Source organism: Tripterygium wilfordii, chromosome 4, assembly GCF_013401445.1.
Source record: "Tripterygium wilfordii isolate XIE 37 chromosome 4, ASM1340144v1, whole genome shotgun sequence".
NCBI lineage: Eukaryota > Viridiplantae > Streptophyta > Magnoliopsida > Celastrales > Celastraceae > Tripterygium > Tripterygium wilfordii.
In genome coordinates this window covers 9,158,083-9,181,643 of record NC_052235.1, presented here as the reverse complement: position 1 = coordinate 9,181,643, position 23,561 = coordinate 9,158,083, and the positions used below count along the sequence as shown (strand labels likewise).

At 36.3% G+C, this 23,561-nt stretch overlaps 4 protein-coding genes across 8 annotated transcripts; 3 read left to right on the top strand and 1 right to left on the bottom strand.

Moving 5' to 3' along the window:
- Positions 1-448: 448 nt before the first annotated feature.
- Positions 449-1,723, top strand: LOC119996078 (ATP synthase subunit delta, chloroplastic). The gene has a single exon (XM_038842588.1). The coding sequence runs from the start codon at positions 483-485 to the stop codon at positions 1,341-1,343; it is 861 nt and encodes a 286-aa protein (XP_038698516.1). The 5' UTR covers positions 449-482; the 3' UTR covers positions 1,344-1,723.
- An 8,340-nt stretch (positions 1,724-10,063) lies between these two features.
- On the top strand, positions 10,064-11,784 carry LOC119996517 (GRAS family protein RAM1-like). The gene has a single exon (XM_038843186.1). The coding sequence runs from the start codon at positions 10,227-10,229 to the stop codon at positions 11,673-11,675; it is 1,449 nt and encodes a 482-aa protein (XP_038699114.1). The 5' UTR covers positions 10,064-10,226; the 3' UTR covers positions 11,676-11,784.
- A 799-nt stretch (positions 11,785-12,583) lies between these two features.
- LOC119996516 (transmembrane protein 18) lies at positions 12,584-15,676 on the top strand. 5 transcript variants are annotated; one of them, XM_038843183.1, is made up of 5 exons: positions 12,584-12,742; positions 13,182-13,338; positions 13,784-13,889; positions 15,092-15,240; positions 15,326-15,676. In XM_038843183.1, the coding sequence occupies exons 2-5, from the start codon at positions 13,198-13,200 to the stop codon at positions 15,419-15,421; spliced, it is 492 nt and encodes a 163-aa protein (XP_038699111.1). In that variant the 5' UTR covers positions 12,584-12,742; positions 13,182-13,197; the 3' UTR covers positions 15,422-15,676. The 5 variants fall into 5 exon arrangements, with proteins under 5 accessions (XP_038699111.1, XP_038699113.1, XP_038699108.1 ...); XM_038843185.1 differs by having other exon boundaries at positions 13,171-13,338; XM_038843180.1 differs by having other exon boundaries at positions 13,061-13,338.
- A 1,219-nt stretch (positions 15,677-16,895) lies between these two features.
- LOC119996514 (protein SENSITIVE TO PROTON RHIZOTOXICITY 1) lies at positions 16,896-19,985 on the bottom strand. The gene is made up of 2 exons (XM_038843179.1): positions 19,833-19,985; positions 16,896-18,665 (listed from the first exon to the last, which is right to left on the bottom strand). The coding sequence occupies exon 2, from the start codon at positions 18,619-18,621 to the stop codon at positions 17,065-17,067; it is 1,557 nt and encodes a 518-aa protein (XP_038699107.1). The 5' UTR covers positions 18,622-18,665; positions 19,833-19,985; the 3' UTR covers positions 16,896-17,064.
- Positions 19,986-23,561: the final 3,576 nt, after the last annotated feature.

Genomic DNA, 23,561 nt, shown 5'->3' with positions numbered 1-23,561 from the left:
AATGGCCTTTATAAATATCAATGACTCTGCTCTTAATATTCACATAATTTGTCTGATAACAAATATTGAAAGAATTCAGAAAAAGTAAATAATAATTTTTAAAAAATATAATAAGTTTTTTTTAGAAGGAAAATGTTATAAAACTCAACAAAACTTACGAAAAAAACACGAACTTGTTCCCTCTTAACTAAGGAAATGATTGCATGAGGAAGTAATTTTTGAGATATTATTTATTTTATAGAAGAAAAGGGGAAAAAATAACTTTTTACAGATACAAAAATTATTATTCTAATTATGTATATTTAATTCAACTTTAAATTTGAGCTTGGTTTTTTGTAAGAAACAAAAAATTAATGATTGCATTTGCATATGCTCAAAAAGATTTATTTTTTTGTTGTACTGAAAAAAAGAGAAATAATTATAGTACCTCCACGTGTCATTTCCTTATCTCTTCCAGACAAAGGAGTGGCTGTAACGAAAAGATGATCCGCCGTATCTCCACCGTCCATCCTCCCTTCTACCACATCACAACCGACCATTATCCTCAAAACCACACACCTCTGCCACTCAAACTCTGCAACCTCACTCTCACCTTCACCATCATCGCAGCAATGGCGACTCTCCATAACACACTCATCTCTTTTCAATCCAAAATCCCACTCTCCGCACGCACCTCGAGAAACCACGTTACTGCCAACCTCTCCTTCTCCGCCACTTTCCCTTCCATCAAGCTCGCCGGAACCACCCTAACCCGTTCCCGCGGCGGTGCGGTGATGATGTCATCCAGCGCTGCCTCCAGCTACGCCGCAGCCTTAGCCGACGTGGCCAGACGCAACAACACCCTCGATTCCACCGCAGCCGACGTCGAGAAAATCGAGAACCTGTTTTCGTATCCAGACGTTTTGGATTTCTTCGTAAACCCTACAGTCGACATCGAGGAGAAGCGGAAGTTCCTCGACGACATAGCGAAATCGAGCGGACTCCAGCCCTACAGCGTCAATTTCTTGAACATCCTCATTGACTCGAGGAGAATCAGTCTGATTAAGGAGATTGTGAAGGAGTTCGAGATGGCGTACAACAACTTGACGGACACGGAGCTTGCGATTGTGACTTCGGTGGTGAAGCTGGAGCCGGAGCATCTGACGCAGATTGCGAAGCAGGTGCAGAAATTGACCGGGGCAAAGAATGTGAGGATAAAGACTGCGATTGATCCTTCCTTGGTGGCTGGATTTACTGTTAGTTATGGAAATACAGGGTCCAAGCTTATTGACATGAGTGTGAAGAAGCAGTTAGAAGACATTGCTTCACAGATTGATTTGGGTGACATTCAACTTGTCGGATGAGTCCGTGAATTTCTTCCTCTTTTTTCAATGTTTATGGATGGAGTCTGCAATTGAATTGTTGAACCATGGATTTACGTCACAAAAGCTTGGATGCCTTATTTTCGCTGTTCATGATCTTATTATTAGGAATTCATCTTCTTTTTTTGTGGAGGTTAAATGGTTAATGGTCTTATTATTCTACTTCTTCCTCATTGTGTAAGTAATTGAAGGTTCTTACGAACATGTTTTTATGGAAGAATAGGATTGGCATCGTGTAATATGATTATTCGCTGCTGATTTCATGTAATTTTTATGGCATTCAGTTGTTCTCAATTCGTGAGAATTCGTGGGTTTGATGGAGAGGTGAAAATCAATGAAAATAAACCTTATATTTAACCAAATACTCTCTGGATTTGCGTTTCCTTCTTTCTTTAATTTCCTTCTTTCAAAGTCTATATTTCCTTAACTAAGTCGATAAGTTTTTCGGCTTTCTTTTTCTGTCAGCTGGGATGTAGCTTCTTTATTTTTTGATTTCCTAGCGGCTGGAAGTGAATCTCTGTGACATAATAGTTTATGGTTGGTATGATGGGATACGACGACGAGCCTAAGAAAACAAAGGTATACATTTAGTTTCTATATTTTTTCAGCTTTTGTGAATAATTGTTTTGTTTGATGCATTTCCAACTTTTTTGAGGAGACCCATTGACGAGGTCATGCCTAAGTTGGAGGCAAAGCTATCTGAAGCAGCTGGGAGAGATGTTGTACGGTTCCGGAAGAAAAGAAAGATGATATTACAAAGCAGGTATGTACATATGGACTGATCTTTAGGTTTACTGTCTAACTGATTGGCACAATTACTCCTATTATATGTCTTCTTGAAAGTATTTGTGTTATTGATCTTCATTACTACTTTAGGTCATTCTATTCAAATTAATTATGCCATATCAATTACAAGTTGTCCCATGAATTAAAAGTCAACATACTCTAGTTGATCAATACCATTGCGAATTGTGGGCTGAAAACCACATTCCAGTCAATCTATCGTTTGCCTTGTCCTGTAGCATTGCAATGCAATGGTGTTCTGTAGCAAGTACCTCCCAGGAAGAATATTATTGTCCTTCATATTTGTGGTTGAGCCTCCTGGAATTTCGGTGTTTTGTGATTACCCCTAATCTTAAGCTAAGCAGCTATGATAGTGCTGTAGTCTTATGTGTCAAAACTCTTGGGACAATAGGCTCTTATGACTGGTTTCCTCTTTAAACCTGGCGCAACTTTCAATGACTAGATAGAGTTCTGGCACTGAGTTACTGAGGAACAACTGGAGATTAGTCACATAGAGATAGAGTTCAATTTCCGTTCTCTGCTCATGACCAATATGTGCATTGAGGTTTCCCTCGTAACTCCGGGAATTTCTTCATAGTGGCTATGTTCTACGCCTCAGTTCATAGGAACCTCAAAATTCTATTACTGCACTAACATGATTCATGGGACTTTAATGATTGGTTTTGTTTTGTCCTGCTAGTCAAGGAAAGAGAGTTGTGAGTTTGGAGGGTTTGACATTACTCGCATGTGTTCTGGAAAACCATGCTATCAGATGAATGAACCCAGCATTTTCCACTCGCTTACTTCCACCTGGTTTATGCTGCTTATTTTATTAGTTCAGTGATGGCCCCAGATAAAATGTTCGTCTCCACACATCTCTTTTGCTTCTAAAGGCTTACACTTATGATTCACTGCTTCCTGAACTTTAGAATTATGATGTGAGATTTCAGAATCTCGCAGGACAAAATTACAGAAGGAAAAACAAATGTGGGTAACTGACGGGCAACATTTGAAAGTGTTGAGGAATAACTGTCATGTCCATCGGGGTGGAATGTCTTGCTTATTTATATGCAAGTCTAGACATATTAGATGAACTTGGAGTCTGCAAAATTTCTTTATGAAGACTTTTCTTATATGTTAAAACAGTTTATATCTGCCACCTATAGTTGCAAATCATGTGACTGGCATGTGCGCAACATAGCTTTTACATGTTAAGTTTAGCCCATCACATAACTGGAAATGGTGCTTGAGTTTGATGAATAACTACCAGTCATTGCTTCCGAAGGAGAAGGCGCTTTATGATATTCCAGTGGTTGAACTGCTGGTTCTTATCGGCTTATCGCACATAGCTGGTGCTAGCAGTTTCTGCTTTCATTGCTGATGGCAGCTTTAATGGCGATGACAATGCGTGGTAAGAATTCTACTGATCCTTTTGTGAGAAGTGAGAATGCCGCATGAAATGATTATCCTAGTAAATCAATATCTTCCTTTGCTTTCCTTTCTTCCGATTTGTTATTGGACCTTATCCAGATGCTAGAAAGACATTTTAAAGAACAGAAATTGGTTTGTAAGATTCGTAGAAGTTAGAAAACATGTTATAGCTGGCATAGAGAAAAAAAATCATTGAATCAGTCAAATTAGTTGATCGCTTTTGTAAGAAAATGATAAATTTCAGTTAATTTTCCTGGAAGATGACTTGGAGGAGAATGGCTTGAATGCATCATCAATAAAAACAAATACCAGATTTTAAGAGTTGAAAACTTTTCTTGATCATTCTTTGATTTCAAATAAAATAGGGGAAGACGTCAAGTGGGTAGTTTCAATGAAACCCAGTAGCCATTAATTCATTTTCAAACATGAAATGCTGGTCTGAATGAGACAAACTCTTGAATCCAGTTATCTTTCTCAATACACATGATTAAATTATCATTTAATCATTAGTTTCCCATTTAATTCCTAATCCAATTATTGACAATTTTCATGACAAAAAATGCTCTTTCTACTGTAACAATTGCGATTGGTATAATCAATGTCAACCTCCGAAGTATATAAATAAGTGTGTATACGCTATATTTTCTAGTATCAATTGTAAGATCACTTATTCCTTTTCGTCCCGAGAAAACAATTCTAGAGGATCCCGTAACAAGATAAAACTTAACCAAAAAATGACTCATGGCGCAAACATGAACTTATAGTGCAGGCAGCGATTGCAGATGCCGATTGAGAATCTAGTGTTTTGAGACTGAGAGGTTTAGACTAGAGTCGGTTCTCTGATTGGCGTCACAGAATCTGATCGGAAAATAGTTTAGCAAGAACGGATCAATTGATCATCTGCCACTAATGAGAGGAATTTATCGGACGAATTTGATTCCACGAATTCTTCATCCTCACTGACTTAAGAAAATCAATCTCTCATGTTTGATGAATTGAATTGAATTTCTAAAACTGAAAGACATAAATTGATCCACAAATTTTGTAGAAGACATCAGGAGAGTAGTTGAAGTGTCGGAGTTAATTTTGAGAATGATTGAGGAATCAAGGTGGTGCTTGGATGAATTTTTTTTTTTTTACAAAAGGTCAATGACCAAATATATATTCAAATACCCAACTCCTGGGTAATAGAACTGGAGGCAATAAGAGGCACTCGGGCAACCAATTTGATGGATTACAAAGCACAAACTATAAACTAGAAAGAGAAATTTGAAACATTATGACTACCAGCTACTCGGATTGCTTCTACAATAATGCACGAGTCCCCCCTTCTAAGATTAAGTGATTGAACCCCAGCTCGGTAGCTAACTTAACAGCATGTAAAGCAGCCATGCCTTCTGCTAAATAAGGATCAATCAGAGTATATCGCACAAGAGAATTAATTGCTCGCCATCACATCACCACAAACATCACGAAAAATAACACAACAACTAGTCCTCTTCGTTGGATAGTGAATAGCAGCATCCCAATTAGCCTTACTATAACCCACAGCTGGTCACTTCCACTCTTTAGCGGCTGAAACCACTCTTGGCAGATCTAAAGATGAAAGTGAGATATCTCCTCCCACCTAAGCACTTGCAAAATCATCCGTAGTTAACACACCTTGATTAGCAATCTGAGTAGGATGCATGAGAACTCGCTCGTGAGTAAACTTATTGCGACGAAACCATAGCATACGCATAGTGATAGCCAGAACCGCTTGTTCTCGAGGGGAAAGTAACTGAGAAATATCCCACCAAAACTGGGAAAAACAACATGTATGTACTGAATTCATCTTTTGTAATTTCTTCAGACTCACGCTATACACATCTGTAGCAGCTCTAGTAGCTGTACATTCCCATAATGCACTGATGTCGCGTTCAAAAGATTCTTTCACTCCAATAGCTAGGCATCCGGGCGCAAGGATGACACTTTCGAACGCGAGATCTTTTTTAGCTCTTCACACTCCGCAAAACTCTACCCTTCGATCATTTCTTGCAAAGTCAAGTATTTGTATGAATAAATATATAAAACCAACTAATTAAACATTTTTATGATACTTTTACATTTTTCCCAGAACGTAGGCTGATTTTTCTCTCTTTTTTTAAATTTCTTTCACCATCAGTCATGTGAGAGTTTGTTCTTATTCAAGAACTGTTAGTCAAATGTTATGAAACTTGTGGAATAGGTAAATAACAACCAAACACACCAGAATAATGAGGAAAACTCAACAGGAGAAAAACCTCGAGTCTATCAAGCGACCAACCTTGAAAATAATCCACTAGATGAATAAAGACTACAAAGGATATATCCTAAGATACCTTAGTACATCAACTATCCAATGTATATCCCCTAAGATGCAGCAATTACATTAGCTGCTCAAGCTCTGGCCGCAACCAAAGTCTCAATGTTGAGAAGACACTGTTTGGTACTCCACCAACAAGTGACACACTCCACCAAGAGCTATATCATGCCAGGGTTCTTCTCCAACAATCACAAACTCATGAAACAAATAAAAATCCGAAGCTTTGAAGGAAGCTGCCTTGTATTTTTGAGCACACACTTTGGTAATCTTGAATGTCTTGAACGGCAAGTATATATACCTGCCTAAGAATCCTAATTGCCTAAGACTTCAAATCTGCTATGAGTCTAGTTTTCTAAGTTAGAACCAATCACCCAACCTAATTAAAAGGAGTTTCCTTAAATCCGAAACTATAAAACATACAATACAAGTATTCCTTCAATACAAGGCTAGACGTAGAGTTTCTAATAACTGATAACTCTAAAGTTTAAACTAATCTTTGACAAAAGTCGCAAATGTCCATGTATTAAATAATCCATATCTGGTGAAATTTGACCCAAGCCTACATCCCGTTACTTGAGACTGTCCACCAAAGTAGGCTTTCTCAGGATACTCCACTGTACACAGAAAACACATTCACACATATATAACAAGTAGTTAATCCTCAACACCTGAGCACTCAACCTATCCCTATAAAAAGGAGTAAAAATCTCAACAATCTCCTCCTTAACATTTAAGTGGTCAAAAACCAAAACCTACATAAAGGGTTAACAGTTTTAAACACAAGCAGATTTCAAACACAAGTATAAGCCAAACTAACAAAGCTCACACACTCCCCTAGTTACAAACGTCCCTTAGCTAAGGCAAACCTACACAAACCAGGAATTCAATCTAGAAGTACTGGAACAAAATTCATTGTCATAAAAAAGTCCAAAAGAATAAGAGAAAAGGAGTTGGTTTTAGGTGACATAAAATTCAAAGAAATGTTCATGATTACCCTAACAGGGCATTTGGTTCATAATTGTGTGAAGTGAGCATGAGATGAGGAGAAAATAAGTGCGAGGTGAGTGTGAGATAAGTATGGGGTGAGCATGGTCATGTTTGGTATAAAATAAAGAGTGAACATGAGTGCGAGAATATTAATAGTATTATTTACATATTACTCTTTTTTTTAGAAAGTAAAATAATATTTTATAACAAGTATAAAAAAGTCTTTCATACATCAAAACTCATTCTCCCTTGTGAAGAATTGTCATTCTCACCATTTTGGTGAGCTTAGTTATTCACCACAAGGGAGAATATAGGGTGGAATAAGTTTGGAATTCCAACCAAGGGCGGAGCCCATTTTTGCTCACCCTCAACTCTAATTTTTGTCCACACTAATATATTTTGCCCAATCCGGCCCACTAACCCGGCCCAACATTACCTTTCCCCTCTCTCTTTTATATGATTTTAGTGTTATTTTTCATACTTTAAAAGACGTAACTAATAAATAACCTAAAAAAATCCGGAGGCACCACTTGATTTTGCCCACCCTCACATAAATTCCTGGCTCTACCCCTTATTTCACTCTTCAAAACTCAACCAAATAAGATAATAGACTAATCCTATCTTCATTCCTCTCAAAACACCAATCAAATGCCCCGTAATTTCTTAATTAATACGTGTTGTTCATGATGTATTGCATTGCTAATGAAAGAAAGAGTCAATTGCCATATCTCAGAAAAATAAAGACCTATGAATAATGAATCTGCCGCTGTATTGACTAAAAGACAACTGTTTTTGGTACAAGAAAATGACATTTTGTTTCTTTTTAACCTACTCCAAATTAGAGTATTGGAACCTTCCTCTCCTATTCCAGGCTAAGTATATTTCTTTTTGAATAAAACAGTTGAATAGGTTCCAACCTCATTGTAATCTCAGCCTCTATGCAATGGAATTCATTGGTGAAATATAATTGTGCTGCATTTTGAGTGGTCGAATTAAGTGAGGATGAATATTTTTAATTGGGTATTATTTAAAGGTATTTGTAACTTAAAAATACCGATTTCATGATAAAACGACCCAAACTCTCCCAAACCCTCTCCCCTGAACATCTATGAACACTCGCGCCAAGCAAACCCTCATTTATGTATTGGCATTAATTGTATAAAATATTATGTTATAGCATGTATTGAATAATTCTGTGGGTTCTTCATGTTAATAAATTATTTTAAACCATAATATATATATATATATATATATATATAGAAATAAATTAATTGTAATTTCAGAAAATAAAAAAAAAATAAATCAAAAAGTTGTGGTTGAATAAGTCTATTTCTATGTTCACCATCATTCAAATTTCAATGTTTCTTCTCAGATTTTGTGGATTTCAAAAGAGTTTGTGAAGACAAGGAGTGTCGATGGGATCAATAATTCTCCAAAAAGTCTCAAGGAAAAAAAAATGGATCTTATTTTGTCCCAAAAATCATGTTTGAAAAACAGATTGTATTATAAGTAAAAAAAGAAAAGCAAGAAACAAAAAATATTGTATTTGACAACTAATTAAACAAGAGGCTGTCCTGCCAGGATGTCATGAGACAAACATGATTATACTCGAAAACTCCATCAAAAATAATTTTTTTCTTTTTCTTTTTTTGATTATAGGGGAAGGGGATGGAGAGGCTCGAAATTGAGATCTCTACGACATAACACATATGACATGAGTGTCATCTGAACTACTCTTGATTTTCAAAAAAAGTTATTTCAATATGTACTTTTTTAACACAAAAAAAATGCTTATATTTCAATATATACCTTTCAACGGAGGAAAATTGAGGTTAATAAAGAGAACATATCCTTCAAATGCAAAAATAATAATAATTAGAAGAGGCCGAAATGATTTTTCTTTTAGTAATGGTCTAAGTTTGTGATAATCAGGCTGGTGGCCTAGTTGACAAAGTGAAGAATATAAGTCTCACCTTCGTTTAGTGATGGCGAGTTCAGATTAATTATTAATGATGATACACCATTTTGTAGAACCTAACCCTCCAGCCCATGGTTTGGTGGGTTGCATGTCAACTAAACAGATGACCTAATTAATTATTACTAGGAGATCCTTAAATCAAATCTGCTTAATTAATTAGGTGTCACAAAACTTGCCATGTGTCAACCTCATAGTGCATAGGCAAGCATCTTGTGAACAACAAATGTAAAGAAAAAAATTAAATTAAATTATAATGAAAACAAATTATATATTGTTATTATGATTATTAAAGTGTCCACATGTCTTCCATAAACACAACCAAATGAAGATAGATTCGAAGCATTCCATTTTTATGGACTCATTCAAACGGCTACTCCAATGTAATTGACAAACCTACCTACTTATTCCAATCATACACAAAAACAAACTGCCCTGGGCCTGGCTATATATATATGTAATTCCAACCCTACTACAAGACATGAACAAAATGCCGTCCCAAGAGTAGTAAATTTTCATGTCAAAATTAAAAGTTAAATTGTTTGGATTGGTCAAACGAAATATTAGACCAAATTGTTTAGATTGGCGGTGCATACCTTTCTTTTTTTTTTCTTTTTTTTTGAGGTTGTGGGTTCAATTTGTATTCCAAGCTTGAATATTGAATTTTCCGTATGCTTGCTTGACACGTGTGATTTGCGATCTATTGTTGGGGATCATGAATTTACCCAGTGCACATCCGAAAGATGGATTGAAAATTCCCATATACAAAAGAAAAAGATAAAAGAAAAAGAGATATTAGACCAAATTAAGTGGATATTCTTGGCGGGCCCTAGGGTACATACATTATGCATAGATTCATACAATGCAACAACTCATGGAAAACAAAGGCATCTTCTAGAAAGGTATACAATAAAGAAAAAAGACAAAAACTTAAAGAGGACTTTAGGTGTAATATTCTTCATAAATATTTCCACGCTCTTGTTTGTCCATTTCATATGTTCTCTTTTGCCTTCTCCCGGAACTACCGAACGAAGTTTCCATTGTTTTTCTAAAAAAACAAAATGTCCAAATATGTATATATTCTCTTGACCTATAGGATATATATATATAAATATATATCCTCTCTTTGAAGGCATAAAAAGATACCCTAATTCTCTTATTAATTAAATAATTATCTTTTTATATAATTAATAGATATATCATCATTTCTTGCTTGTATTATTTGTCCCTATTCCCATGTAGCAACACAAAGGAATTTCTATGAGTTATATTCCTCTTCCTTCCCATAAAATGCCTCATTAGCTATTCTTCTCTCCATCTCTTGGTACTTCCAACAAAAACAAAAATGGACATCAAATATGAGGATGAAGATGATAAGGAGGAGGAGCTTCTGAATCTTAGTCTTGCTATTGTTACGGCTGATTCTAGTGGCGCAGCTGCCGAGAAGAGGATGAGGAAGAGAAAGAGAAGGGTGGTTTCATCATCTTTGAATTCATTAGAGGGTTGTGAGGGGAAGATATTTGGTCTTCTCCAAATGAGAGAACAAATGCTAAAGAAATTAGACCGAAGAAGAGACAAGGGAGTATTAGTCGTTGATCATCACCAGCATCATGAAGATCAAGGAAAAGGTCTTCACTTGATCCATTTGCTTCTCATAACCGCCACGGCTGTCGATGAAAACAACGTCGTCTCCACCTTGGAGAAACTCAACGAGCTCTACCAAACTGTGTCGCTAACCGGTGATTCAGTCCAAAGAGTCGCCGCCTATTTTGCAGATGGCTTAGCGGCGAGGCTACTAACAAGAAAATCTCCATTTTATGACATGATCATGAAACAACCAACAAATGATGAAGAGTTCTTGGCATTCATATATCTCTATAGGGTCTCTCCATACTACCAATTCGCTCATTTCACCGTGAATCAAGCTATATTTGAAGCATTCGAGGACGAGAAAGAGAGGAATAATTGCGCCCTTCATGTAATTGATTTCGAAGTCTCGTATGGTTTCCAATGGCCTTCCCTCATTCAATCTCTTTCTGAGAAAGCAACGAATGGTAACAGAATTTCCCTTCGAATAACTGGATTCGGAAGAAGCATCGAGGAATTACAAGAAACTGAAAACAGGCTAGTAAGTTTCGCGAAAGGGTTCCGCAATCTAGTCTTTGAATTTCAAGGATTATTGAGAGGTTCTAGACTCATCAACTTGAGAAAAAAGAAGAACGAAACTGTGGCAGTGAATTTGGTGTTCCATTTGAACACATTAGATGATTCGTTGAAGATTTCAGACACATTGAAATCAGTATATTCACTAAATCCTTCAATTGTAGTCTTGGTGGAACAAGATAGTAATCGAAGCACGCGAAGCTTCTTGTCAAGATTCATGGAGTCTTTGCATTATTTCGCTGCCATGTTCGATACCCTACACGATTGCCTCCCCGTAGAGAGCGCGGAGAGGTTGAGCATAGAGAGGAACCACTTAGGAAAGGAAATCAAAACCATGCTCAACTACGACAAGGACGAGGACGTCGCAAGCTGTCCAAGGTATGAGAAGATGGAGACATGGAAAGGAAGGATGGAGAATCATGGATTTTCAGGAGTTAAATTGAGTACAAAATGTGTTATGCAAGCGAAATTGTTGTTGAAAATTAGGTCACATTACCGGCCGGTTCAATTCGGCCATGGAGAGATTAATAATGGTGGGTTTAGAGTTTTTGAAAGAGATGATGGAAGAGCTCTCTCTCTTCGATGGCAAGATAGGTGTTTGCTTACCGCTTCTGCTTGGAGTTGTATATGATTTATATGTATATGTTAGTACTATTGATTTTGATACTTTGTTTTCTAACACATTCATCAATTTTGTAGCTCCGTCTACATAAAATTAATTATAAGAGACTTTCAACATTCATTTATTCTTAGTTTTTGCCATAATTTTTATTGATAGACATTAGCCTCTACCCTCGATGACAACACAGACAATGGTTGCTTTGTCATAGTTTTTGTCATCGTAAGTCACCTCATAACGGTTTCGAAACTACCCGCACATCACCATAGGAGGCCAAAACACAATACACTTAGAAACGGACCCATTAACTAATTTTTCCCTTCTATTATTATTATTATTATTTTTTGCTCTCATTATCTTCTTAATTAAGAAATAAATTCTAGAATATATACTAATGGATTATATGAAAAACAAATCTTCAATTCTCCTATAAATCAACTATGAAGTTCCATATTCTCTTTCTATATGACGAAAAAATGTGGCATTAAGGGATTGTATTCTCTTTATTTGTTTTTATTCCGTATTTCTACAAATGCTAGTTGCTATGAAAGTCATCTCATTATACAGCTTAATGATGAATCTCTCTAGGGTCAAATCGTATGTACTTGAAAGTTTCTGAGTTTGAATCCCATTAAGAGTACTATCCTTGTATTTACGTGTTGGATTTTGACTCATATCGTATGTTTAAAGGGCAAATTTATGCGGTGTGGTTCTCGATCAATGAAAAAAGAGTAAAGGATTGAGGTTGTTACCTCAATAATACAATCGTAAAGGGTAAAAAAAAACCACATCTTGATGTGATTCAAAAACGTATGGGCCGAACAAACAATATCCAGCTTATTTGGGCCTAAGTTTGGGCCGGGAATGGACATAAGTCATAACTGTGCTGGTAACTTGTTATCAGCAGGGCTGACGTGAGCCCACATTATCTAACGAGTTCCAGTCTTCGTGAAGTAACGTACTTGGAGACGCTGAATTTCACCTTCCTCCAATTCACGATCTCTCTGTGGGTGGCTTTCATATTCAGTAGAAGAACACAGATCCTCCCGCAATCCTCTCCAATCGCGTCGTTCACCAAGGTATCAATACCATGTTTGACTTTCTTTTTATTGTATTTGTTTCTCGAGAAACTTGTTGGAGATTTGAATTCAAAATAGTTGAATCTAATACTTTCTAAGTCTTTATTCCGAAATAATTTGATTCATGGGTTTTATGGTTTACCGCATTGGGTATTTCCTGAGAGGTAGGGTTCGTTAAATGTTCTGTGCCGATTGATTGGGTGACAGGTATTGATTGGATTCATGTATTTGAAACTTGGCTTTCTAGATTTTGGTGGAAGTAGAATTTAGATAATTTGAAAGAAGAAGCCTAATAATTTTATAGATAATTTTTTTAAGATCTTTTTGGAGGGTCTGGTGAACCAAAAGAGGTCTAGAAGAATCAAGTGGTGGTCTTGGTGGGGCTTGTCCTCGTGTAGGTCTCTACAGTTGAATCTAACCACTATCAGATCATAACCAGCAAAGCAAAGGCAACAATGGACGAGCTGAGATCGGCTTTGGAAGAACACATGAACCAAATGGCTGATCTAGTAGACAAATTATCCGTGGAGCTCCGCTCTGGCCTCAGACCTGCCTACGAGAACTTCATTGGTTTTTTCCATGCCATTGACTGGAAGGTATATCTGTTTTTTCTTTTAATTTTTCCTCTAGTGCAATGTGGCATCTTTGTATTGTTTTTGGTAGAAATGTTCTACTGTTAGTTGATATCCAGTTTGTAATGCTTTAGATTGCATATCTATGTATTGTTTTTGGTAGAAAACTTATACTGTTAGTTGATATTCAGTTTAGAGTGTTTTAGATTGCAAAAAAAATGAAATTAATTTTGTTTTTTGCCTGTATTTTTTATTGGAAACAATTGATTGAGGACTATTTGGAAATTTTCCTTTTCTGCCTTGCTTATGTGAAGCATTTATGTAGAATATGGGGCATCTGTCAGATCAAAGCCATATGTAACAATGGCTAAATGTGGATTAAAATGTTCTTCAGTATTTTGACTGGATTGGATTTTTTGTATTAGATATATAATTTGGTCTTGGATTTACTGCTCGCTTGCTTTACCAGGAGCCTTGGTTAATGAGCTTACTGGGTTTCCATCTGGTGTTACTGATAGTAACTATAATTTCAAGGAAGAATACCAACTTCCAGATGTTTTTATTCCTTCTGTCATGTAAGTTTCTTTCCTTAACAAAATCTCATGGTTTTTGTTACTTGATGCTTACATGATTTCATATATAATATAATGCATTTCAACTGCTTTAGGCAATGGCTTTCTTTTCATTATTAGTCTTAGTTAATACTGTAAATAAAAGGCTTTGCATGTTAACAAACTAAGAGAACTTCATGCACAGAATTAAGGTAAGAAGTGCCTGCAGCCTGCATTTGTGGAAAAGAAATAAAAGCGCAAAGTAACTGGCTTTCTCCAAAAAATAAGGTAAGAAGTGCCAGCAGGCCTGCATTTGTGAAAAAGAAACAAAAGGCACGAAGTAACTGGAATCACAACGTTTAAATTCTCCAAAAATAAGAGCAAGAAAGAAAAGGACAATCAGCAGATTTTGATCACCCATTACTGATGGGTAGGATACATAATATGCATCATAGTGACTGCTTAAGAAGTTTTGAATTCACTTCGGATTCCTTCTTGCTAGGGAGTCTCGTGTTAGAGCCTTAATTGCAGGAATTTAATATGTTGCAGTTTCTTATAATTGGGGAATATCCAATAGGGATTCGCATATAGCCTCACTCTGAGAAGGTGTAGGGGTAGAAGGACTTTTGTACATAATATTTTTCTGTGGAATGTAAAATTTTACACAGAATAGTAGACACAGTAAAAACAATTACAGCAGCAAGAAACAGGATAGTCTTCTCTAGTTGTGCTCTCTTTGTGCCGCTTAATAAAATATTCTTTTGCATTTAGAGAAAATAAAAAGAAAGGCAAGATGCGGGAAAGTAAATACTAAAAGCAGTAAAATTGAAGCCAGACTAATGGTGTCTAGGGTTGAAAAACCAGTTGAATACTCATTGATTAAGAAGAAGGCTGCTTAAAGTAAGTCCACGAGATCTACCACATTAGGGTACAGCATCACTTTAATCCCCACTGTTAATCAAGATCAATAGTAAGATACCTTTTGTGGCTACTACTTATTGTAGGAAGTGAATTGGACCACTAGAGCCTCTTTACATTTCTGGTTTTCTTTTAGGCTTTGCTAGAATGCAGGCACATATATGATATACGCACATTCATATGTTTACTTTTGATATACTTCATTCACTTTTATGAATGTCTCCTCAAAACCCTACGCGACTTCAATCGTTATAATTGGATTTGAATAATAATTGACCATCCTAATATACTCTGTTAAATCGGTGCAGTGGCTGGAGTATATCTTGCTGAGAGGCTCAATGGTATCCTGAGGGACAACTGGAGGAACTTTGCAACCCAGAATTATTTCGACCCACAAGGCGTTTTTCTCTCAGTTCTTTGGTCTGGACCTCTTCTAGTCATTGCACTGATAATTTTGGTCGGTATTTGCAATCATTTGTTCGCTGATTCTATTATCTGCTGCCCCTTGCCACCCATTTTTATCTGCTATCTTTGTTTTGCAGATAAACACCCTCTTTTCCTTATGTTACCTGATTGTTAGATGGAAGAGAGCTGATTTAAGACACCGGGCAAGGCTTTCTCGTAACAAGCAGGATTGACTCTCTAGCTATACAACTTTCTGGGGAAGATACTTTTTAGTACGAGGGGTATTTCACAATTTTGTAGCAGTTACATACTGTCATATTGAGCTGCTTCTGTGCACCTGGTTGTGCTGTGTTTACAAGTTTGTAGTGGTTTCACAATAAAACTTGTAGGTCTTCTCTCTGGATTTTACTTCTCTCCCATTATATTCTTTTGTCCGGATTCAATTTCTATGCTTCAAACTACATAACCATCTGAAAAAATTGCACCAACCACCAAGCATTGTGTTGGGGGTTGGCGGGGGTTCGAGGGCAGCGTTCCCGAAATTTTTTGAGCTATTTACTGAAAATTTGATTAATTTCTCATTTATTATAAAGCAAAATTAAAGTGAAAAAAAAATCATGAAATGCATGGTGACTCTGTACTTGTGAAAAAAATTATACTTCAAAATTAATGCAGTTGCAATATTTAGACGAATAAATTGAATAAGTAACAATCTTTCTTAGTTTCTTAGTATATTCAATGAAATACATTGAATACAGAACCCCTTTGTCAACTTCTTATTGGATGATGCATAAATGAAGACAAACAAAATTGAAAAAAAAAATTCGGTTATGGGGACAATATAATATATATATATATGGAGAAATCCTTATTTTTACATATACCTATTCTACTAGAATTCTCGGACCCAGTGGGGACATGTGCCCCCACTAAAACCAGGGTAGATCCGCCCTGACTATTCTTTACATATGTAACTTAATTTTATTTTTTGTTCTTTATCCATTGCTTTCAAATAACTCACATCATAAACTAAGAAAAGATTGAGATTAATCTATCATATGTTGACATTTTTCCTAAATTGTGACAGCCCTGATCCAAAAAATTTATTCTTGATCTTCTCCTTTGAACTCAGGTTTCTTGACTATCATAAGTCAAACCAAAGTCCTCAAATTTTTTCGAAACTTTTCATCAAGACTCCCTTTGATGTAAAATGTGTAAATCATAGATGAGCACTAGCATTATTTACACCCCTGACTTTATTAAATGCACTCCACTAACCTTGCAAAAAAACTAATTTATCAACACTCCCACTTGACCCTACCATTCTTCACTAAATTCCCCAAAAAAATTTCCCTCCCTCCCTCCTTCTCTCCTCACTTGACAGCGGCGGCGGTGGTTCAATTGAAGGAGGCTGGAGCTGGGTGAACTTGAGTTGTGGTGGAGCAGAAGTGGCTGGGGTGTACTTGAAAAAGGCACATAAAAGGAAAATATATGAGTTCTTTTCCCCATTTATAAATTATAGTGCACATATATTTTTAGTATTTGTGTGAAAATGTACTTCATTGTGGTGTGTCAATCCTGGTAAACAATGGTGCAGCTCCTAGTGTAATCTGGCATTAAACCACCCCCCATCCAGTCTAACACTCTAACCTCTGCATGAAGAAATTGCAAATAATTCGATCGAACAAACTGTACAAATGCTACTGATTTGTCAAAACAACCAATTTATCAACTTTATCCATAAATTAATGACTAAGAAAAACATTTATTGAAGTTGTAGAGTTAGCAGGTACATGAACCTACTTCAACTATCAAATGAAATATCAACTTATAGTTCGGACCTCAGAAACAAGCAGACGCAAATGCCTACCAACCATCAGCTAATATTGTTAAAACTGGACTCCTCTGCAGTTTTCTGGCGGTAATTACACGAACCTGGAATGAGAAACGAGAACGAACTATCATCGAATGGGGGTTGCGGGAACTCGTTAAACCCACCAAAATTGCATGCGTCGAAGCCCAGTGGTGAGAGATAACTAGAAGGATCATCAACTGTTGCTTTCACATCCATAGCATTCTGGATCCCATTTTCACCTGGAGCATTGTAGTTAAAGTTGAAATTTAAATTTTCAACCTTCTTTGTTGTTTCATTGCAACCCCTTTTATCGGACAACCCAGCTGATCCTTTAGATTCATCAAGAGGAAGGGCAGGAGTATGACCTTGGAACAGAGCAACATGTCCAAAGAGCTTGTCTTTTCGCGAGAATGTTGTGCCGCAGGAACAGATCCATTTGTCCTTGCCACAATGCTTCTCGTGCGTTTTCAGATCTGCAAGAACAGAGAACTTCTTGGTGTTGCATCTGCTGCACATGAAGCTTTTGTCACAATGAGTTCTCTTGTAATGGTTTTTGACACAGAGAATAGTCTTTAGAGGCAGAAACTTTTTGTGATTCTTGTTACGCTTGCAACCTGAAAAAGGGCATGAATACCTCCTAATAAGCAATGGCTCGGAGCTGGGTTCCTTGTTAGGTTTCGCAAGAGCTGCTGGGGTTTTGTACTCATCACCGTGTCCTCTCATATGCATCCGTAAATTAGCATCCCTCTTGAACCCCTTTCCACAGATTGAGCAGAAGTGTGAGTGGGGAGCAAGGATTTCTTCTTTTTCTATTTGCAAGATCTCATAGGAACCAGATGGAAGGTTCTCTCCTTCATCGACATCTTCTTCATCTTTCAGTTCAAGTTGTTCGTTACTGTTGTTTTGCTCAGTCCCATCAATTCCCCGATGATCCATATGGGTGGACTGATCAGAAACTTTACTGTGTCCACTGTTTTGTCGCTGAACAGCATCATTAAGGCCTGCCCCAGAGGATAAAATACCTAGTGAACCAAGCTGTCCGATAGGAGTGGATGGAGGAAGTGCGTGTTTGACACAAGGGACAAGACCAGCAGCAGTAGAGATCAACTGAACAATAATTGAAGTGAGATCAGCAGTGACAAGCTGCTGTTTCTGAGTAACAAGATCATCAGGTTGGCCCAGCACCTGGTCTCTCTGGCCAACTATTACTTGCACTAAATTCTGAAGCTGATGGATCTTTTGCTCTAGGAAGGAGAGATTATTTAGCATTATTTGTGGATCCCAGTCTTGCATTTTGTTGGTTTCGAGTGTCTCGCTCATCTCCCTCTCTTCCAGCTCTGAAATTTTGATTTGCTCATTGGAATTGGAAGGAGGAGAAGATTGGGTTCCAGATGGTTGGTTTAACTCCGAAAATGGTGATTCCATCCTAATACCATATTCTAACATGGAGGGATCTTCCCACTTCTGCTGATGTTGCTGCAAACTAAAATTAGTGGAAGGCTGACCCTTCTCAAATTCACTCCTAGAGGATGAAGATTTTTTCCAAGTTCCCTGACAAAATCCTTCTCTGAGATCCATTTTTAAGTCCTTTAGAATGTATCGACAGTTGATGCAAGAAAGAGCTGAAAGTAACAAAGATTAATCAATCTCTGAAATTTGACAAAAACAAAAATTGCTGCCGGCATCAGGTTTTTCACTAAGATCAAGCAGAGAGAAAGTAAGGAAAAGTTCAAGCAACCAATAAGAGGGAAAAAAAAATGAAACATAATTATAATATTTAGAAAAGAAAGAGATCATTACCTCAATTAGAAAATTGAATTGTGAACTGATATTAATTTTCTGATACGGGAATTGGAAACTTTCTTCCCTGAATCTTACATTATGATTAAGATTTTCCAACACCGAATCTCAATTTCCCTTGCGAGAAGTTGAGTCGGCTTTGGACCAAATCATTCAACTAGAAGAGACCAAGTTTGAATCACCACACTAACATGACATAAATGGCACTGAAGGGGCCACCAACATGCTTGGGAATTTCCATTCCATGAGCCTAGGGATTTATGTGGAGCTAAATGTCTTAGAAAATTCAATTTGCTCACCACAACTAAGTTTCTTCACACCCATAAAATCCGCTGAAGAAAATTTTCCTTATTTCAATCTGGAATTCCTAGGGATTTCCACCCCCGCCCAATCAGGGATTAACGTTGAGGCAAAGCAAATTGTATCCCCACCAACATAAACATTAAAAGAAAAAAGCTCAATTAGCTGACAATCAAGTTTCCTTATACCCATTAACCTACACCAACCAAGTTCCCTCACCTATGAGACCGAAAAGAAAATTTTCCTTTATTACAATCAGAAAATCCAATCTCCATACACAAAAGTATTCCTGAGATCAACCCTAAATCAACAACAAAGCTACCCCTTCTATTCAGTTGGAATTCAATCTCATCAATAACATAAAATTCCACCAAAAAAAACCCTAAATATGATTAAAGATCCCCAATACCTCTTTATTGCTAAACCTAAATATAAGATCCACAAAAACCAAACGCTCAAAAGACACTAAAAATCACATCTTCCCCCAATTCAATTAATCATAAAAATTCCTAAGAATCATTTCCAAATCACCACCAGCATAATCAGTAGCCAAATAGAAAAGCATCTGAACATTTGAACAATAACCCCCCATAAACAACGATGAATAGATTAGAAATAACAAGATAAAGCACATGCATTTGTGACCATAAACAGTAGTTTCTCAAAATCAAAAAACAAACTACTCTCACCAGTCTCAGTTTCGCTTAAGCTCCTCTTCCACACAGTCAGCTTCGCTTCTCCATGGAAACAAAAGAGACAGGAAAGCCATAGACTGCTGAGGCGCACCAATTTATCAGCAATCTTAGGAGAAGAGCTTCGCCACTGTGTTACTCACTTGCACCGTAGTCAGTATACCATGTCAATCAGAACCGTTCATCTAGTAAAAAATTCATCTGATCATGATCATGAAAAGTCAACCCCAAAGGGGGTTATCAGATTGTAATATGTCTGAAGTAGAGGGTTCACAATAAAACATTTGACTATCTAGAAAGAGACAGAGAAATATTGGAAGGGTCTGTTGAAGATGCAGGTCACTGCAGGTGTGGGTCCCAGCCAACTAAGGTTGGTTCCTTCTGTGTTCCTCGAAGATGCATCTATAAAAATTTTATTTTGACTTGGCTTTTGTGATTAACAGTTAATTCTTTTATCTACAAATAAAAATAATTATATTTTTTTTATATTATTAGACTATGCTTCTAGGAAAGCAGAGTCAGCTCAGCTGGCAGGAAAGAAAGCAAAAAAAAAAGGTGAAATACTAAAATGATGACACGTGCGGAAGATTCTTGGTGTCACCCTAAGACTCTGAGGAAAATCAAAGAAAAGGGACGAAGCAAAAGCTAAATTAAACACTTTTTATCTTTGAAAGATGTTTTTGTTGTAACTCAAGTCACCCAATTTCATATTTATTTCTACTCAATTATTTAAAGTTTAAATTTGTTTTAACTTCGTCACTCGGATAAATTTCATCAAATTCGATAAGTCAAACTATTTACATGACATGTTGACCATTATAACCTTGTCAAATCTGATGATGTGGTATAACGAATTGGTTACCAAACTAACAATACAAATGTGACATTAGTCAAAAACCAAAAAGTACCCAAATTTGCACAAACGTTCATAAACCCAAAAAAAAAACTTTCCTCTTAAAATTAAGGTGGGTTAGGGCCATCAAAGGAACCTTGATCTCCTATATGAGTGACATATAACTGGGGGCGAATCAGTCTCGATCTCACCTGACCATGATAGGAGCATGCACGGGGCTATGGTTCTTTCTCCATTTCAATAATGTCCCTCCTTCTCACACCCTCCAATACCTACCTCAAATCGACTCCGTGACCGGCCACACTACATCCAATCCCCGTCAAACCTCGATGAAACCCTCCACAGTTTCTTCTAGTTCTGCACTAACTCCTCTAGAGGAGCTAGAGTACCTAAATCAGGATCAATTGAAAATATTTTATTTTCTTCATTTCACAAGTTCACGGTTAAACCCTATATATGCTGGGCTTATTTGTTTTTTTTTTTTTCTTTTCAGGTGACATTTGCCATTCCACATCATCATTGGACCTAACGGTCAACTCGTCATATAGATAGTTTGACTGACTGGATTTGATGAAATCTGACTAAGTAACGAAGTTGAAACAAATTTAAACTTCTACTGATTGAGTTAAAACAATCTAAAATTTGATGATTGAGTTCCAACAAAGGTCATTTTTCAGTGATGAAAAGTTTAATTAACTCGTCGTACAATAGACACTTAGATTGAGGTAGCTAGGTATTCATTCGATTTTCATACCATTATTGCCTATTATGAGTAGAGAGAAGGAGAGAGAAGGCTATAAGTGATAGCTTGGTCGGAGATTCCACATAGATATATAGACATGAACCCCCTCCTTATCGTAGATGCGAGCAAGGGTGGATGCAAGATTTTATCTCAGGTTGGGCACAAGTATGCAGGATTCAACTTAATTTTTTAGATTATTGATTCATTATGCCTTCAAAAAGATGAAACAATGATAAAAATCAAAAACTTATAGAATAGTGATGAGTAATAATTAAAGTTGATTTATAAATATTTCTGAATCGCCGATTGATAATCCCGTAGTCCATTACAAGATGAAAGCTTAACCAAGAGACTATTTAGAGTGTAAGGATGAACTTACAGTGTAGACTGAGATATTTAGGTTGGGCAATTGCCCACCATTAACATAAAAAAAACTACCATTAACTTAAAATAAATTAATATAAAAGAAAAAGACAAAAAGTCAGGGTGGACAATGCCTAGCCTTAACTTCAAATTGGATGCGAGTTCGACTCTCACCGCATAGGGTAGCACAAAGACTCCTAAATCCATCCCGAGCCTTTTCTTCCACCTCTCCACTCCAATACTCATCAAATTTGCGTTTCTGCGGAATAGTTGTATCGATCAATGTTTTATTTAACCTACTCAAACACTACTTTATGACAATTTACAACATATTTATACAAGAATAACTGCATCATAATCTTTATTATAATTTATACAAAATTAAAATATTAGTTTCTTCTTCTTTTATTATTTATTTTTATATTATTTAATTTCAAGTAAAAATAAAATGATATAAGAATTATATTATAAATTATATATTACATTACTTTTACGAAAAAGTAATATTAATTATTAGTAAAAAATTAATTCAATTAAAAAAAATAAAGACTCTAATGTAAATTATCAAGATTAGAAAGTCACGAGATTAGATTAGATTTCATTCTTGACCAACTCCACCTTTTCTTTCTTTGTTTTTTTTCCCAAACCATCAATTCAATTTGCTTCTTCTTCTTTTTTTCCAAACTATCAATTAATTGGCTCACCAAAAAAAAAACTAACTCTCAATTCAATTGACTATAGACCTCTTAAGTTCTGAGTAATTGATTAGTGGGCCAGATAGTGGACTCAATTCAGAAAAAAAAAGAGAGTCCTAAAGTAGTTGCCTAGCACCTATACTACACATTTGATTTTTGACATAAGCAATGACACAAACTGGATGGTGATCTAAATAAAAAAGATAAAAAAAAGTGAATGCTGGTGATGACTGATGAGACAATATCTTTTGAAACCAGCAACAAATGAAATTGAAACAAAAAAACAAGGACCATCAACTGTGAGTGCTTGAGAAATGTTTTAAGGCATATTTTTTTCACCTTTAGAAATTTATAAATCTTAGTAGAAGAATTATAAAGCCGAAGAATAAACATCGGATACCACCGAGATGTATCCGAATAAACATGTCCCAAGATAAACTAAACAAAAACAGAAAGTAAAACAACACACATGAAATGGATCAAAATTCTTGGATTCCTCTTCATCAAGAAAGAACTATCTTTACCAGATTTAAGAGTCTCATCACTGTGCACCAAATATGTGTCGTCGTAACACACTAACAAAACTGATGTGGTGAAGAATTCATGACAGAGGGATGAGAAGAACCAGATTTCATCTCCATGGGAAACGATATGATGAAGAAACTTTGCGTATTCCTTATTGAACAGAACAAAGATTGTAGACTAGATCTACAAACCAGCAACAACCCACTAAGATGACATAATATAAAAGGTGTAAGGAGGAGGAGATGGTGGTTTCCTCCATATCATTACTGCGAGAAAAATTTTAATTGAGAGAAACTTTAGAGAGAGAAAGGAGACGGCTAGTGTTTTTTTAGACATGTTATTTTAAGGCAACTTGGATCAATGGTTCAGAAATAATTTGAATATTTTTTTTCAGATATAAATTTGCTTGTAAATATTCAAAATTTGCAATAGCATAACTTGAGTTGACTTTGTGAAATAACAATAAGAAGAAAAAGAAGGGCGGGCATCCCTTACCTGTATTATAGATTGAAGGATACCGAACACCGAAATAATGTGGACTACGTGAT